The 18,373-nt window shown below is 41.8% G+C and overlaps 1 protein-coding gene across 1 annotated transcript in view; it reads left to right on the plus strand.

The window, feature by feature from the left end:
• MRPL3 (mitochondrial ribosomal protein L3) overlaps positions 1 to 2,566 on the plus strand; it is a 28,122-nt gene extending 25,556 nt beyond the window's left edge. The window contains exon 10 of the mRNA XM_077782137.1: positions 1,954 to 2,566. Within this exon, the coding sequence (XP_077638263.1) occupies positions 1,954 to 2,103 (150 nt within the window). The 3' untranslated portion in view covers positions 2,104 to 2,566. The remainder of the gene's footprint in view (positions 1 to 1,953) is intronic.
• The last annotated feature ends 15,807 nt before the right edge of the window (positions 2,567 to 18,373 follow it).

Genomic DNA, 18,373 nt, shown 5'->3' on the forward strand with positions numbered 1-18,373 from the left:
GAAATTGTTTTAAGAAGAAATGGGAAAAAAAATAGGAGGAAAATGAGCATTTCAATTCCTTTCATTTTCTGGGTGTCCAGAACTGCCGGCAGTGACACAGCCCGTATGTAACAGCACATACTATTTCATTGTGAAAATAATCAAAATTAACAAAAACTAGGCATGAAAAACATTTAAATAAGGTCTACATGAAATGAGTAAGTTATCATAAATAAAATAATTTATTCTAATCTTTCTAATACTAACTCATATAGGGATCATGACAGATTTTGCTGTTGACAGAGAAAGCTTTCAGTGTATAATAGGATTAGAGAGTAAAGGAGAAATTAACAAGGGAAAAATAATAGACAACCAGTGAAGCAATTAAAATGTTGTTTCATATACTAAAAGAAACAGCCACAACATATTGAAATGGAAAGATGACATCTCTGAAGATGACATCCTTCAGGTGCCATTGGTGAAGCTGTCTGACTGTTTCTTTTAAACTTATTGGTGCTGGAACTGCAGCAAAAGTCTGTGGACTTGGACCTCAGTCTAGTTCATTCCAGCTAGATATGCAGTGTAAATTGGGAGCTGCAGGTCTGGCAGTTCATAAGGCTGTAGAGAACACTTCTGGTAGAAGAGCAATGTTCTACTTGAAAAGCTACTTAGCCATACTAACCAGAGAAACATCTTGAGCCCCCCATTCTTAGCAAAAGGCTTTCTTTTGTTTATCAAGCCTGCCCTTAAAAAAATATTGGAATGTCAAATTTATTGTATGTACCATCTGCAGGAATCCTCATGGATTTTGGGAAAGGTTCAAGTAATAGTAGATATGAATTTGGTAAATACAGTGCTGTCAGAACAGAGCATTAAATGGGCATAAATTTTTTAAATTTAATTTTTGGCATAAATCAGAATTGTCCTACGTGAGGTCTTTGTCTAACCAAGTAAGAACAAGCATCCCATTCTTTAAAAGCCCACCAAAAATTAAGAGGAAGAGCTTATCTTCTCTCTACTAAAATTTTGTCTAATCTATTGGCACTTTTTTTTTAATCCACTTGAGTATAGTGCCTGAAGAGGATTATTACAGCTCAGGAGAAAGATGATATGTAACAATATAGAAAAGAATAATTAAATTTTAAATCAAATTTAAGAATTTCTAGCTCTTTTTTTTTTTTATTCAGAGATACCAGCCTTCTATCTGCTACTGCAGACAAACTGCTTTTTGCTGATAATACTAAGTACTAATTTACCTCATAAATTGGAATTTCAGGGGCTAGATTTTAAATCTTTCCACATGTAGAGAGGTCAGTAAAAGAATTTCTCTCTGGCACCACTCTTCTTCAATTCAGCTGTCTTAGAGGCTCATGTTCAACAAACTTAGGTACTGATTCCTGAGTGGAGAATTTTAGATGTTTAACTCTGCAGTCACTGACCAGCTGTGCAATAGCCAGAGGGATTCAGTGCAGCACATGCACATATCTTTGCAAAATTAGTTACCATAATTAGTTTTCATCACAAATACAAATGCATGTCTTGTTTGTTGAAGAGGTTATTACACTGCATAATAGAACTTGGAATGTCATGTAGGAACATACTGTGAGAAATAAGCACTGTTTAAACAAGCTATACTTCTATTTTTAATAACATTTTAAAATACTGAACAATTAATTCAGAGGAGTGGGTTTTGATTCACTGTAATGACAAATACTCTTAGGATTTTTTTGTTTGTTTAGTTTTTCTGATTTTTAAAATCTCTTTATGGATGAGTACAAAATGTTAAATTCAATACCTAGGGTTGATATTAAAGTTACTGGTGATTATACCTGCAATTCTTTAAATAAGTGGAATGTGAATGCTGTTGGGTTTTTCTTATACATGCAAGCTGAGTTCTTTAAATTCTAGTGTATCACTGTCTAGAAATCTTCTGTAAGATTTATTAACCCTACTCTCCCCATTCCTGCTTTTCAGGTCAGAGATAGCAAATTGCCTACTTACAAGGACTGCAATAAAAACCCTCCATTCCCTACATTTTTTGCTGATGGAGATGAAGAACTGCCAGAAGACCTTTTTGATGAGGAGATTTTCCAGTTCACAAATCCATCTGTCACATTCGCATAATATTCCTCACATCTTTGAAAACACAGTTTTGTTATTTTCATGTACATTGCAACGTTTTATAAAAGTAAACCTATGAATTGCAGTCTGGCCAACTGACCTTAAACACTTCAGGTATTGCCATTTTGGTCAGGTAATCAGGTCAGTCTCAAGCCTGTACTTAAAGCAGCAGGTGAGTCTGAGGGACAGGTTGTAAAGCACACTGAACTGTATCTTCAGTGACCTTTTGTCCTCTGCCCCAGGCTGTGAAAACCTACACAATCCTGAAAAACTGTTGTTTTGAAGATGGTTCTAGTTCATTTTCTGAACGTGAACAAATTCTGTTTCTCTTTTATGTAAAGTATACTGGGCAACTCTGATCAATCAGAAAAAGGTTCCAAATCTGCATTGGCATCCGAGGTGGGGAGGATCCATGAAGAGTAATCCAAAATAAAACAAGAAAATGCGTGAGCATTGTTTTGCAGAATGAGCTTGTTTTGCTTCCTTCTTTTATCCGGATCTCTTTCTCTCCTTTTGCCCTTGTGGTGTTTAATGTAGCAGATGCCCAACAGATTTTCTAGAGGGAGGGTGATGGTGGCCTTGTGTAGGGTGAGGGAGTGTTTGGGTGGAGAACATTTGGTAACAAAGCAGCACTAGGGCTGCCTGTTTGTTGCCTTTGTAACAGCTTGGTTTGAACTTCACAAGAGGGTCCCTTGAATGCTCTCTGGAGAAGTCTCTGTGTATCTACCATGGTCTTTGTATTGGATTCTTATGCTGTTACAGGAGAGCTATTTCCAGGGAAAGAGACCAAATGTGAGGCATTTGTCTTTATGATAGTGCTCATTTTTCTCTTCTATCCCACTTTTCAAAAGCAGCTGGGATCATGCCCCTTCTGCTTTTCATTTTGCATAATTTACTATTTATAAGTTTGATCTTTTGGATTCTGTAAATCTTCTCATGTACAGAGGTACCTTCATAACCGTCAGTGCCATCTGAGCATTTTACTTACAAACAGTGCAGTAGTTCAAGAATTTGCATGCACTGTTACCGTTAATACCCTGACAGTGCTGTCTGCTCATCTTTGCAGCTTCATCACAAACTGTGAGCTCAAAGGAAGCCACAGTTTTATGGAAGTACATTTAGTTGAGCTTTGTATCAGATAATATTTCAGTGTGGGGAAAACCAACAAAGTACTTCAATTCCTGTTTCTTTGGTAAGAGAACTTTTCCCTTTCTGGCGTAAAAAGTGAAATTCCAATCATCTGACCATATTGCTCCAGGGAATGGCTGCAGCCATTCAGGGAACACTGTAGTTAATGTTGCTTTCCATTTGTTCAGTTTTAAAGTTTCTGTTGAAGCCAATATTCTGCCAGAGTAATCTCTGCAGTTTTGATTTTGAAATGTATACTGGGTGTGAGTTGTATGATTTTTTGAGATGCTGCTTATTCAGGTCCAATTTTTACTGAAATATGCAGGTGAAAACTTTTCCATCTTTATCAAGAGTGCTTGAACATCAAAGACAAGAGCTTTCATAGCTCAACTGCAGGCTGATGTCCCAAAGTTTTTTCTGTAGAGCAGGTGCAGAATGAGATGGGTAAGATCTGCTGATGTGAGCTCAGAGTAGTGCAACTCAGATTGAAACAAACTTCCATCAGGCATTGGAAGGCTTATGGTGGGTGTTTTAATATTTCTTATTGGTCTCATCTCTGTTTTCTGCTCTTCTGAGTAAAGAGGGGACTTTGAGTTGAGAACACCAGGCTGAATTTATTTCAAGGAGCAAAATTGTTCATAAGTGTAATGACACCAAATACTTTAAGCCCACCTACAAGTTTGTTCTTAGAAAAGGTTAAGGATGTTGAATGAACTATTTTTAGACATTATCAAAGGTGTTGAAGCTGAATACTTTTTCTTCGTTGTGGCCAAAGGTTGTGGCTAATGGAGATGTATTTTTAAGCTTCAAATAAAAGACAAAATTAGGCAAATTTCAAGTCTTCATGTCTTAGATGAGCCAACAGTTTCTCATGCAAAAGGATGTGTTAATTTTTGTGAAAAGGCAGACCAAGGACTCTGTTGCAAGTAGATGTATCTGTGTGTTTTGTTGCTGTGTCTGAGTAATGACAGTGTAGAGCCATCAGGCAGCATTTTCTTAGACAAGCAGCAACAGCAACAAAAATAAGTTTTTCCTTATTACATGTAGTTACTTAGGAAGAAGGACCTGAACATGTTACCAGGGGTCTGAATCCTGTAGGACAAAATCCTACCCAATGTTAGGAGTTGTTATGCTGCCCAAGGAAGTAATAAGTAATCACTGGCAAGCTCTGCTACCAGTGCCATAACTTGTGAAGGTTGCTACAAGGTCTTCCCCAAGTTCTCCTCTCCGGGCTCTCTCAGCCTGTCTTCATAGGAGAGGTGTTCCAGCATCTGATCACCTTTGTGGCCTATTCCTGGAGTCACTTTAGGAGATAATTCTGTGCCCTTGTGCTGTGGGCAAGGCACTGATCTGGGGTTTGCATGTCTAGGAGCTCATTAGCCCTCTCTTTATGCTGTTGTGTTTATTTGGGTAGGTGGGGTGTTTTTAACATCAGGAACATGTTGTTCTGGAGGAGGATGTAGGGTTAAGCTTTAGCTGTATCTGTGGCTTAATGGTGTGACTGCTTTGAAAAATAAATACTCTTTAATAATAACCCCTCTCAGTGGTTCTGTAATGGTACATGAATAAACAGTGTCAAGCTTACAATATAAGTTGAAGGTAAAAAGACAGCAGGAAGAGGAAATCAAAACACTCATATATCACTTGACAACATAATTGCAGCCATTAATGATAAACAAGGAGAGTTTATTTCTCTTGAAATACCACATTTTCAAATACCATTGCTCTGTCATTATGTGAGAATGATAAACATTTTCATTTGCTATTTTCACTTCATGTGGAAAAATGTGGTTTGCCCTGTTAGTGTTTAATAAATATTCTAGTAAACTGAAGGGGTGACAAGATCTTATGAGTAAAATTCCACCTTGCTTACTGTTTCCCTACTTAATTCTAGAACTCAGAGGATTTTGATGATCCTAGAGGCCTTTGCCAACCTTGAAGACTCTGTGATTGAAAGAAAACTGATAAGGACATGAACTGTGAGAGAGCTGATGTGCATAACCCAAACCCCAATCAGAGGCTTCCCACTGGCAGCCTGGTTGCCAGCCCCATGCTTCTGAGCACCAGCACATGGGCTCCCCTGGAATGCCCAGGTGAATACTATTCAAAGGAAGTTGCTGTCCCCATCCTAGGGTGCTTCATAAAATCTGGCTAGTAGAGGAGCCCAGTAACCACAGTGAGAGCAGTGGGTGGGGTTCATTAATTTAGGATTGCTGTGTCTGTAGCTATGGCTTGGCTTGGGTTATTCTTCTGATTTATGTCATTTATCACCTTGAGATTTTGAATGGGAATACATTGGTTTCATAACTGTAAACATTATTTGTACAGTGTCTTCCAGTAAGTACTTCCTCTGCCCTTCTGTGCACAGGTAGTGCTTATTAATTGTATTTAGTGAGCATCTCTCTCCTGCAGCATATAGCCCTGCTCTGTTGCACACCTTAGCGTGTAGCATAGCTTAGTATGATTTGTTCATGTAACACGCTTGAAGGCGCTTAACATCTGTAAGAATGTGCAAGAATGCTGACCTTGGGTGTTTAATGGTTTTGGAGGCAGCATGCAGTTTCTAGGGGAGGAATTTAAATTGATTACACATAACCTTAATGTTATCACACCAGAAAAATAATTCATTTCAATGGGTGCGGCTCTGCTGTGTCTGAAGTGAGGCAGCAAAACAGACAGATGGCAGTTTTCCCTGAGGAATGTGCACAGCTAAGTTGTGGTGTCAGGTAGGAAGGGGGTACTTCAGGACTGGTAGCCTTCAAATTAAAGCAGACTTCTGTGTCATGAAGTACCCGAAAAACATGTGGGATGTGAACTGTAGAAGACAGTTCAGTACCCTGCCCTTGTGCAATGCATCTTCCTTGCATCTCTCCCCTCATTTCTCAGAATTGTGTGCATGGTAAGTGGGAATGTTGCACTGGAGTGGGCATCAAGAAAGATTTCCAGCAGCAGCAATGTCCATAATAATGTCCTAGTTATCCCTCATTCCATTAAGGTATTACATATGGGGTCCCACCTTTATGCATGGTTGATATGGCCTAGAATCATTTCTGTTGGAATACCAAAGACCTGAGCTGTGATCTTGCTTTTTCATCCAAGTGGCACCCTCTGCCCATGAATTGAAAATCACTGCTTGGGAATAATTTTATTTGGGGGCTAAATTCATATTTACTGTCATGGCAGTAATTTGGAACACTACAACAGAACCCAGAAGAGAAAGTCAGCTGAAAAAATAAGTGCAGGTTTTAGTGTGAATACAGAAAATGACTAATTATTTGCTGTAATGTAATGAGTATATGGTAGAGATGGGGTCCACTGTGCTGTGGTGCTTCCTGCTGCTTCTTAAATTCATATGTGTAAAATCTGGCATAAGATGTACATATTGAAGTTAAGTTATGCACAAATCCAGATTTGGGATTTTGGAAGAGGCAGGATTGCAAGGTGGGGTTGTTAGCAAAAAAATTGACTTAAACCAATTTCATATCAATCAAGTTGTGCTATATAATTTGCTTCACATTTCCCTGGGTGACACAGTCTTCCAGTCTGCTAAATCAACCTTTCATTTCTGTTTTCATCTCCTTCCTCACTTCCTTTCTAAGTAGTAGAAAACCTTTAAAAATGTGGGTTTTTTCAGGCACTCAAAACCTTGAAGAAGGTCCCTTGGCAAGTTGATTCTCTATTGAAAAGCAGAATGACTCATCATTCATAGGCAAGAGTCATTTTATAAAAGTTTCCTTTTTTATTTCTAAAAGATCAAGAGGGAAGATCAAGAATTCTGAAACAGTCTTTTCTGCACATGGCCTCTCTTGAAGTGATCTTCCATGAATTTCCACTATATCCCACCTGAACCCTTTTGTTGCTCCATGTAAGCTTCCAGCAGAAATTACAGAATTACAGCTTTTATGCTTCAGTCTTGTTTAATATACATCCAGCCAGCACCACACAAAATAAGCATGAAAATTTGGCAGTGGGCAATGAGAGATTTACTACGTGGTACATATTTCAAAATCACAGTTCCTTTCTTTCCAGCAAGCAAGAAAGGCATTATTGTCCATTGGTTTGTTCTCAAATTGCACAGCCTCTTTCCAAAGGGAGATTTTTCTCTGGAGTTACTATGTTCTTCCTTAGGCTAGCTTGAAATTTTCCCTTTATTTTAGAGCTGCGTGTGAGAAATAGCTTGATAGAAAATAAATGTTTTATTTCGTTTCCCTCATCTTTCATTTCCCTTTATCGCAAGACAAGAGAGAAATGCTTTCCCTGTATGGCACTTAAAGAGAAAATGAATTGTTTTCTGTGAAATTGCCAGTTGGTTTCTGACCTGCTATATTTACCCCCCCAGACCCAGGTGCCATGAAATGTCCTTCGGTTCTTTGTCACACAGTCGTGGATCCATAGGGCCGTGGCTGTGAGCCCAAAGGCTATCATCCTGCAGGTACAGCAAGCACCACAGACAGAATGTTTCAAGCCTTGTTCTTTGAAGCTGTTGGACCTTTTAATGGTGTAGCTGCTGAACCCCTGCCTGTTACGGGCTGTGCCAAGGGCACTCACCCGACCCACCTCCATCATACCATGGAAGGAGTTTCAGGGAGACTTTGTCTTCTCATGCTACTGAGAAGCCAAGGAGTGCTTTTGGAAGTGCAGTTTGCTGAGTGGCTGCTAAAACCATGAGCTATTACCCACTCTGAGTTAGGAGCTGAATAACCCAAGCACCACAGTGTATAAATTGTGTGTATACGTGCCTGTCCTCCAACACTCACTGTATGTTATTTCTGATCAGGAGTCTCTGTGACAGCCTTTCAAGCTTCACCTGTTTACAGTTCAGTGCAACTGCTCCAGCTGGCAAAACAGTCTGTTCTCTGCACTCTTTGAAAAAAATTCAAATGGAGTCCTGAAACTTCAGTGTAAACACAAAAGTGTTGGCCTGCTCCCCTATTGTGCATCCCCCCATTCAGATCTACCATGTTTACTGATGTCCAAAATATATGCTTTGATGTGAACACAAAGCTTGCTCATCTGACATACAGACAGTATCAGGAACACCAGGTGGTGTCAATCTAAAGTCAGTGCTTTAACTGGCAATCTTCTGTTAATCACTTAATAAGCTTTATTGTAGATGATTAAAAGTAACTGCATGTATTCAAATATGAGATTTTGAAAAAAATATTTAATTATTAATAATCAGGTGAAAATAATTGCTGTTTTAAAAATGTGGAAGTATCTTATCTGTAAATTCACGTGTAAGAAACCTAATGCATTACTAGTGCCCAGTTCTTTACTTACAAAGTATTTTTCAAACCACACTCTTACTTTTCCAAATTCTATTTATGTGTGGTTATATTTATACTAGTAGGTAGTGACTTCAAGAAAGCACAAATATCCAAGATATCAGTATACCACCAGATTCATCCCACAGACTGTGGACTTTAAATTAAACTGGACTCAGAACAAGTGTATGTGAGGTTCTGGAGAAGCAGGGATTCCTCTAAAAGGGCTTTGAAGGAGAAGAGAGTAAACATCTTACAGCTGAGTACTGGGCACATTGTGAGAGCTGTGCTGCACTGAGGGCAACACCTGAAAACTGATGGAGAGGGAGGAACAACGAGGGAGTGAGGAGGAAGATGTGTGTAAGGATGTAAGGAGTGTGAGCAGCCCAGCACTGCAGGCACTGGGGGCATGGTTTGGAGCAACTGAGGAAGGAGGCACTGAGGAATTTGGAGAGAAGCAGTTCTGACAGTTCTGACAGGAGAGACATGGCTTTGTGCTGCAGGTTGGTGGGAACAAGGGAACAGGCTGCAAAATGGGATGGATGTGGGTAGCAAACCTAGGAAGTGTTTGTAGCTAAGGACTGCACTGAAAGGATCCAGCTTTGGCATCATCTGGAAGAGCAACCTGATAAAATCAGATAGATGAACTCTCAGGAGAGCAAGGTTGGAGGGAGATGGGGGAGATAAAGCAGGCTCACACACTTGATGAGCCTGCTTAAACCCAGCTGAAAAGATAAGCAACCCTTTTGAAATGAGAGATTCAAGCACATAATCTTCAGAAGAGGAATCCAGGCACTGAATTATTTCCTGAGGAAAGTGCCTGCCGGTTGCCCGCAGGTTGGCTTTCATTCCCTGATTAAGGGCAGGATTTAAATTTAAGCCCCATCCTTAGTTGGTTTAAGTAATCCCCCGCTTGCTGTGCCTGCTGCTGTGCACTCTTGGTACCAAGATTATTTTGTAAGGGGCCAGCAGGATGTATAGACCTCACATTTTGAAATGCAAGGACGATCTACGCTGAGGAGTACACCAGCCTCTGCCTCTCTGTTCTCCTTTCATCTGTCTCTGCCTCCCTGTGGCAGTGGCTGCCAGTCATTTAATGACAAACTGAATTCCTGCCAGTGACTTGTTGGGTGTGTCGTGGCCAGTGAGCTTAGTGCAACAGCTGGCAAGAAGCAGAGAAATGGGGTGCAACACATTAGATTGGTGGAGGAAGAGAAAGTTTTGTGCAAAGAGTTACACAGAGAAAAAACTTCATCCTGCATCTGGTATGTACCCAAAAGTAGCTACAGCACAATATTGGAGGTTCACTTGGAATTTTATGTGTGCTTGACAGGCTCTGTGACTGATCACATCTGTGCCTTCCTGGCAGTTCTTATCCAGCACAGGTTGTGTGAACATCTCCAGAAAGCTGTTGACAGACAAAATCCTAAAAGGTGATAATATCTTGAAAACAGCCCAGCTTTCTTCTCTCTTCTTTTTTTATTTTTTTAACCCCTCCCTTGTTTTAATAAGTTTTCTCTCTTTTTTCATTCTCTTTCCTTTCTTTTCTTTTTTTTTTTTTTTTTCCCTTCAGTACCTCACTAACTGCCATCAGTAATCCCTGATCAGCTGTTGTCAGGCACTGCAGATTTGGTGTGACAGCAGTAGTGCTTGGGCTCTGTTCTGCACATGGAATTCTGGCATTTTTCCTCCTGTGAAAAGCAGAAGATGCTTGGCTACTTCTCTGCAGTGCTGGAAAATAGATTTTATTTCACATTAATGTAACCTGCTTGTCCTCAGCTGCCTTTTTGCCACTCTGTCCAATTTACTTTGTGTTTAAAATAGAAAACAGCAGGGCAGAATCTGACAATTTTTGCACTGTGAAGTATTCAAAAGCCAAACTTAAACTGATCAGCCTTGGAGGATTTTACATGCTAGAGACTGGATCTCATAAAATCTAGCTCCAGGTCAACAGACTAAGTAAGCATAGTCAAAGTTAACTAAAATTTACCTTTTAGACATAATTTCTAATTTCTTATAGTATCAGTGCAAAGACACACTTAAAAAAAATCCCTGAATATAGAAATACACATTTTGCATGTTCTTCTGCATAGTCAGACCAAGCGAACCTGCATGAAAGGATTGAATGTGGATGTACCATCTCCACAGCAACAGTAATGCAAAGGGAAGTGGAGGGCAGGCTTTTCCAAAGCAGCTCTTCACTGAGGGACTGGGATAACTGGGGGTGACTGGGAAAGCAGTGACTGTAAGACGCAGCTTGTATTGGGAGACTGCAGGACCACATGTGCTTCCAGCTCCAGAGAATGTGTGCTCCTCTCTAGCCAAACACTTTCCTGTCACCAGGAGTTGACTGCAGAGTTGTGCTTTCAACCTCAAAACTGATCTCAGTGCAACCTGGGGTGAGCCCTCCAGACACAAATGTCTCACATCCTGGGAGGGCCTCCCTGCTGCGGCACAGGAAAGCCTTTGGACCTAAATAGCATCAGACTGGCACACAGGGCTCCCTCTTAGGCCCTGTGCTAATCAACATCATCACAACTGACTTGGATGCAGGACTGGAAGGGATAATAAGTTTGGAGATGATACAAAATTTGGATGATGTGTCAATTGCCTTGAGGCCCTGCAGAGAGAGCTTGACAATTTAGAGATGGACAATCACCAACTCTATGAAGTTTAACAAGGGAAAGAGCCAAATTCTGCACCTGGCTTGGGTGCAGAATTTGAAAATACAGACAGAGGCTGGAGAGGAGTGTGGAGTGTTGTGCAAAGGGACCTGGGAGTCCTGGTTGATGGCAAGTTGAACATGAGTCAGCAATGCCCTGGCAGCCAGGAGGGCCAAGTGTGTCCTGGGGGCATCGGAGAGCGAGGCAAGGGAGAGGATTGTCCTGCTGTGCTCTGGGGGACTAGGAAGAAAGGAAGAAAAGAGAGAGAGAGAGTTTGTTTTTCTGATAATATATTACTAACAAAAGCATGAGACCATGAACTGCATGGACAGATGCAGTTCAGATCTCCTTTGTGCGCTAAGACAATGTAGTTTTCAAATGAGTTGCAGTGGCACAGACTGCAAAGCAGCAAGGCCACATCAGTTCTAAGGGACTTAAAATTATTATTCAGAAAGTCAGAGCAAGCTATTCTTCAGTGCCAAAAAATTTCAGGTCATCTAATTATGGGGTGTGCGCTACCAGCAGTTACAGTAGGAAAACAAGTGCCTTTTGGAAAATTTTCCTTGCCTCTGTTTTAACCTTCAGGATGAGTTGTATCTTATCCAGTGCTTCAGCATGTGATGATTCAGGTGGGATGTGCAGGAGTTGGTATCAGCTCTGCTGCCCCAGCAGTGAAGCTGCTGCCAGTTATTGACTTTATGGGGAGTGCTGACAGGTCTTTCCTGAGCTCAGAGCTGTTTCCCATTCTTCACAGCCCACAGATAGCCCCCACTGCCCTGTGAGCTGTCTTAAGGTTTGTTGACACCATCTTATTCACTAGCTCCATTAAACAAATAGGTGTGTGGCAACCAAACCATTTAGGCTGTTCCAAGATCTTTCTGTGATGCAGGTCCAGGCCAAACTGGAGGCTGGTGCTCCCTGTGAACACAACAGCTCACCCTGCACTGCCTGTGTTTAGGAGGGCTTGTGCTGTCTGTATTCATGCCCTGGATCCAAATTCCTTCAGCAGAGCAGGGAGTGATGCAGTCTCTTGGTACAAGGAAAATCTAATAGATTTTTGCTGATGCTGTAACAGAGCCACATCACTGGAGCTACAATAGACTTCCATGAGGAGATATACTTGAGTCTTTGAAAGAACCAGAAAACAAAATCTTGTTGGTTTTGTTTTTTTAAGTAAATTGTTAGTGGCTTCTCACCATCTTTCCCTTTAATTAATGTCATGTTTGCACAAACACTGTGAAATCCAAACAGAATATGAAGTACCTTGTTAAATGCAACTGGTATCCAATCCTAGTGCCACAGTCCCGTAAGTGTCCCAGGCAAGAAAATGAGAGTGGGAGACAAGCTATATTTGAAATTTTCATTACCACAACAAATCTAAATAATCAATCCATTCCTTTTCATTGCAGTTTGATCACACTTTTTTTTTTCTTATCATCTCTGTCTAATTGAGATGCAAAATGATGGGCAAATGCTGGCCCTCGACTTGCAGGTATTCATTTTTCATGCATCATCTGTTGTTTAGGTTGAATGGGCTTCCCTTACCCAGGGATACCTCTGCCTTTTGAGCTCTTAAGCTAATTTGACCATCTGCTCATTGTTTGTTGAGGGTCTTCTCTGGAAGTCCTTATTCTGAGCCTAATACTGCTATTTACTCTCATCAGTAACTGCAGCTGCAGCATCAATAATGACTGCAAAGCGGCCCTTTCCTTTACTGTACTTCTGGGGTGGACTTTTCCTGGAATTTGTTGTACTTCTGGGATAATATTTGCCTGGAAATGCTACACAAGTTTACAAGAGAGGAACTACAGGAGTTGTGCCTCTGCTGCTTAGCCCCTCTCTGTGAAGCAACTGAGCTGAACCACTGGTCAGTGAAGGAGGATCCCAAAGGCTGGTGACTCCCATGAAAGAACTGCATTCTTCAAGTCCTGATGTTAAACCTGTATGAATTTTGGCATCAATGAAGCAAACCAACAAAGCTGAACTACTGAACAATGTGAAACGGATGAAAATTAGAACCCTGACTATACTTCATATTCTACTTGTAGTGAATTTGCAGAAAGCACCTGTGGGAACCCTGGGCTTGCTCTGGGGTCTCATGTGGTGGTGAAATTTCTCCTCCAAACCGTGATTGCAAAGAAAAACTGTGCAGGCTCTTGCTGTTTGGTCTCAAGGCAGTTTATTGTTAGTTATCTAAAAGATTTTCTTCTTGGGCTGTGGCTGTTTGGTCAGCGGCCTGGGCAGAGGCACACACACACCCTGACATCCTCTCTGTCTGCTGCTTTCTTCTTCTCCCACCCCGCCCAGGGCTGCTGCTGTCTTTTATATGATATATTACGTATTACATGTTTATAGTTTTCCCCCAATACCTACTACCTATATTACAAAGTGCTTTTCTACTCTAAAACAATCTGTGAATGCCAACATCACCAAGAACATGGAGGCAAGGAAAAGGAAGGAGGAAGAACAGGATCAGCCCACTATCCTCCATCTTAGAACTTCTGACCCCCATGTACAAAGTAAAAACCCCCCTGCACAGGTGCTAAAACCCCCCTGTACAATACCAAAAAAAATTTCCCTCTACTTTGTAACTACATTTACTATACTATCTTACCCTTTGTGACTGCTTGCTCCACCTTCAAAGTTGGTAATTCATTCCATGGCTCAAACTCAAAATCACAGCTGTTTCCAGCTGCCTGCCAGGGTCTAAAATGCTTCTGACCAAGGCCTGGAACCTCTAAAAATGTCTGAGAGACATTCTGAGTTCCAACAAGCACCTGCATTTAGTCTCCTGTATTCAGTTTTGCCTACTTTCCAACTATGGACATCTCACTAGGTGTTTAAATTATTTGACCTCTTACTTCGTTACATAAAATTTAGATGTAAGACATTTAAGACAGTCTTGAAAAAATGTTCTGACTTGCTGTATAGATCTTTGCATTCTGCTCCTCAAATTCTTGTCTAAGCTGGGGTAATGTCCATGAATTGTGGCATAAGAGGTTCAGATTAGACATTAGGAAGAAATTTCTCCATGCTGGAACAGGGTACTGAGGAGCTGTAGATTAAGTGTCCAGTTCAGATCAGTATCTGAGCGAGAGTCAGAGATGTGGAACTGCTGCACGTTGGCACCAGTGGTGCTCAGCCAACATTTCTGAGACTCTGAAAACTACCCTAGACTGCATGTATTTCAAATATAGGCAGGAAGCTGATTTTCATAGCTATGAAATGGCCAGAAACAAACAACACAAATACTTGTTATACTATGTATTCAGAAAAGAATGGGATTTATTTTTATTTTTCATGAAATGTGCTATCAAGTCCTTGCTGTGCATTGTCCATCCCCAGCAAGCCAATCTTGCTGCTCTTGACTAGAGCTGCAGCTTAATCACTTGTTATGTTTCTTAATGGACAAGCCATGTTGTATAATCATATTTTAAAACATAAATTTAGTCTGAAAGTTAGCTTTGTTTTAGCCAATAATCTTCAGCAGCACTTGGTGGATCTACCTGTTTCACTGGGTTCTCGTTGGTCTTTCACATGTTTTTATTGGTGTTTCCCCAACCAGGCTTTCATTGGATGTGTGAGTGAAGGGGAGCAGTGGTGCTGCTGTGAGTTCCCGCTCTGAGCACGAGGGAGGTGTGTACAGGTTGGGGCAGCCCCTAAGGGGTTTTCCACCTGTAGAATTCCCAAGGTGTATGATTCTTTGCTAGATGCCATGAGATGTCCCTGGAAAAGTTACTGATAGCTCATCATTTCCAGTCCCTGACAAGCTGTCACCTCTGAGCTGCCAGGTGTGTGTTGAGATGTGAGATGTGTTCAGACTCCAAAATGTTCGTTTCAAGACACTGCACCAGCTTCTTCCCCCAGGGAGAGCAGCTGGTTTTTCCCCATGTGAATAGGGCCTGAGAGCCCTCACCAATAGTCCTGCTGCCCTGTACAGAGTGAGGCTGGATGGCAAAGCTTGGGCCACTGGGAATGTTGGGATACACCCGTAGCCAACCACCATTGTCCAGTAACATCTCCAAGTGTGCATCCTGTGACAGAGAGCATCCCCAGACATTCACCTCTGCCTCTTAGTGTAGTGTCAACACACTGGTCCACCTTCTCTACTTTCCCTCCTCACTCCAAATGTTTACTTACATACGTTTCCTCTCCCAATAAACCACTTCAGCTTGACATACAGAGGCTGGAGATGCCATCTCTCTGATTTTCACCCATAACTCGCTGTGAACTATTTATAGCATCAGTTGAAGTCCATTTTCCCCACCGTTTTGTACTCATGACTTAAGCAGAGTTCAAATGCATGTCTGCATGAGAGGTGTAGGAGGCTTTAAAGAGATGAAAATGACAGGAAGGCAGCTGCTGCCTGTCGGCTCCGTTGGTGCAGCTCAGCGCTCCCCTGTCCGTTGCGGACAAATCGACTCACATTAATCAAAATACAGTTAATATTAAAAAAAGCAAACTCTTCTGCCTGGGTGCTAAATTTCTATTCATTCTGCAGTTTAGCTTCCTCCACAGGCTCATCAGAAAACAGAAATCACCATTGTGCTGGTGATTGCTGGAATTCTTCTTAGAGGAGCAGAAGAGGGAGAATGCAATATAATTTAGGCTTTACAATCTGGAGATGCAGAGAGAGAAGTCTCAATTTTTACTGTGCATATTATTACCAAAGCCACTTCCAAAGTCTCTGTAAAAATCAGCCTTACCAGGTAGGGGCTCAGGAGGTAGCCCTGGGGGGTCTGAGGTGCCCATCCCCACAGCTTGTCTGCAGAGTCCAAAGAAACTATTTAGGTGTGGGGCTGGGTTTGGGCTTGCAGAGCAGACTTGGGCAGCCCTGGAAGATGCTGTGGGAAAGATCCTGCAGGCTGGGTGCCACAGTGCACCCATTGCCCTGAAGCACAGCAAAATGTCACGCCCTGGTGAGAGGACACTGGTTTTCCCTTAGAAAATCTCAGCCAGCTTCAGCCATAAACAATTTGGGTGGGTGTGTTTTCATCCTTGGTTGTTTGTAAAAGCCCTCTTCAGTTTGGCTTCTCTATAAATAGCAATTACTTCTAGTTCCTGATGAGAAATGTCCGTGGTGCAAAGTCCTACAGGAAAATGCACTTCCTGCCAAGTCCAGATGGAGGGTTTGGAAGGGAGCTGCAGTTCCCCATGTGTTACACGAGGCCTAAATGAAGCTCTTAGGGAACATAAAGGATTTGTGCCAAGTGGGATGGACACATCAGGTGAAGGCGTCAGGCAGACACCTGGTGTGGCTCTGTGGAATGAAGTCTCTTCCTGGCTCTGCTCTGCTGACCCCTCCATCCATCATCACTCCACAGCAGTCTGATTGGACTGGGAGGTCAGCTTGGTCACTGGAGACAGCCGCCCATTCCAGATCTTCTTGATGGTTGTGTTTGCCCCAGGGAAGAGTGGCCAAAGCCTGGAGAATGTTCTATTCTTGTAGGCTTGTCCCTGAACCTCAAGCATGCAGTACAACCTCACAGTGCTCAGCCATGGAGAATTATCAGTTGAGATCCAGGTAGAATGGTGGAAAGTCTGGCTGTGCCTGAGGAGACATCCTGTGAGGCCACTCAGGGCTGGCGCTCTGAAGTGTCCCTGTGTCAGGGCTGGTGTATGCCCTGGGTGCCATTTTACTCCAGACACCATGTGGGTGAGATCCTGGAGCTGATACTCCCTTCTCCTCCTCTTCCCCTACTCAAATACTCTTGATTTGCCATGTCGATACTGCTGCCAGGCCTTTTATTAGCACTAGATGAGAGGTGGCTAAATGGTCGAATTTTGCACAGCACAGATATATTGATGAGCAAGAGGCTTATCAACACATGATAAAAACACAGATGATTTATGCCTCCTCACTGACCTGGCATGGTAAAACAGTGACTTCTCTATGTATTGTGCAACCTTAGATAGAATAACAGGTAATAAATTGGTAGTAAACTATGGCCATATTCAAAGCTTGATCCTAAAAACATTTTTGCTGCATGGATTAGTTGGAAATTGCACTGCAAAGAACTTTCTGAAGAGACATCTTTAATTTTCTCTATTGCTTTTGTCATTGCTAGTAAGTGCCCTGCTTAATTATGAATGCTTTATGCTCTCCCTAGGATTTCATCCTTTCCTCTTCTCCCGTCAGGAACCTTCGTCTGTGAATGTCTAAAAATGCCTCAAAGGAAGAAATGCTCAGTGGAATCTTTGCAAGGTTTTTGCCAGCCTCCTTTAGGTGAGAGTGGGGTTTCACCCATCTATCCCAAAACAGGCAACTGCCATCCTTGTGCGTTGTAAATGCCTAAAATCTATCCATTGTCAGTGGATGTCTCCAGATGCAGATGTACCTTGGGAAGTCAGCTGTGGGGTGTCTGCTGTAATGGATTATGTTCCTTTCCCATATTTCACTGGGATCTGCTTGGCGTGGGGATTGATTTTACCACGTCCTTTAATGGCAGTTCAGTCTAGCTTGTGATCAGAGCTGAAACTGGAGCCATGTTGTGACATTTGAAAAGGCTATAGTGAAAACCCTTTAAATGGTACCGGGTCACTGAGAAAGGACAGAGTTGGTGTCCATGCAGACACAGCACTTTAAGGAGCTCAAGTGTTTCTGTATAGGCTTCTGCCCTCTTTTTCCCCTTTTACAGATGGCATTTGATCCTGCTTTTATGTGGAGACAGATGGGAGAACACAGTTGAAAGAGAGCTATAAAGATGTCTTTCCCAGAGCCCTGTTGTAGGAACACACCCATTCAGGACAGAAGTTCAGAGAAACTCACTTTGCTGAAGAGGCTCATGTAAATGGGGATGAAGACAGGCCAATGCCCACTGGGCTGAAGGCTTGTCCTTAAGAGAGTTCTGCTGTATGGGGCTGTGGTTCAAGGACCATATTAATCCCCACAACAATTCTGAGGATAGTACAGTTAATGTTTCCATCTTGTTTTTATGCATTTTATAGATTTTTTTTTTTTATTGTGAAGATGTAGATTTGGAGGATGTTGTGTGTCATATCCCCCATCCACCCCCTACCTTCTGCAAAAAAACAGAGATGATACTATTTTTCACAAAGAGTAACAACATGGTTTTTTTCTTCAGAATTTGAGATAACTGTTTATTTCTGCTATTTCTGAACTCTCTCTGGCTAGTTTTTTCATGCATCAGTTGTTAGGGTTGTATACAAAAATCATTGAGACTTATGTCTGCCTCATGCTCTTGTTTTTTATTCATG

The sequence above is a fragment of the Lonchura striata genome, chromosome 1, assembly GCF_046129695.1.
Source record: "Lonchura striata isolate bLonStr1 chromosome 1, bLonStr1.mat, whole genome shotgun sequence".
In the NCBI taxonomy this organism is placed as follows: domain Eukaryota; kingdom Metazoa; phylum Chordata; class Aves; order Passeriformes; family Estrildidae; genus Lonchura; species Lonchura striata.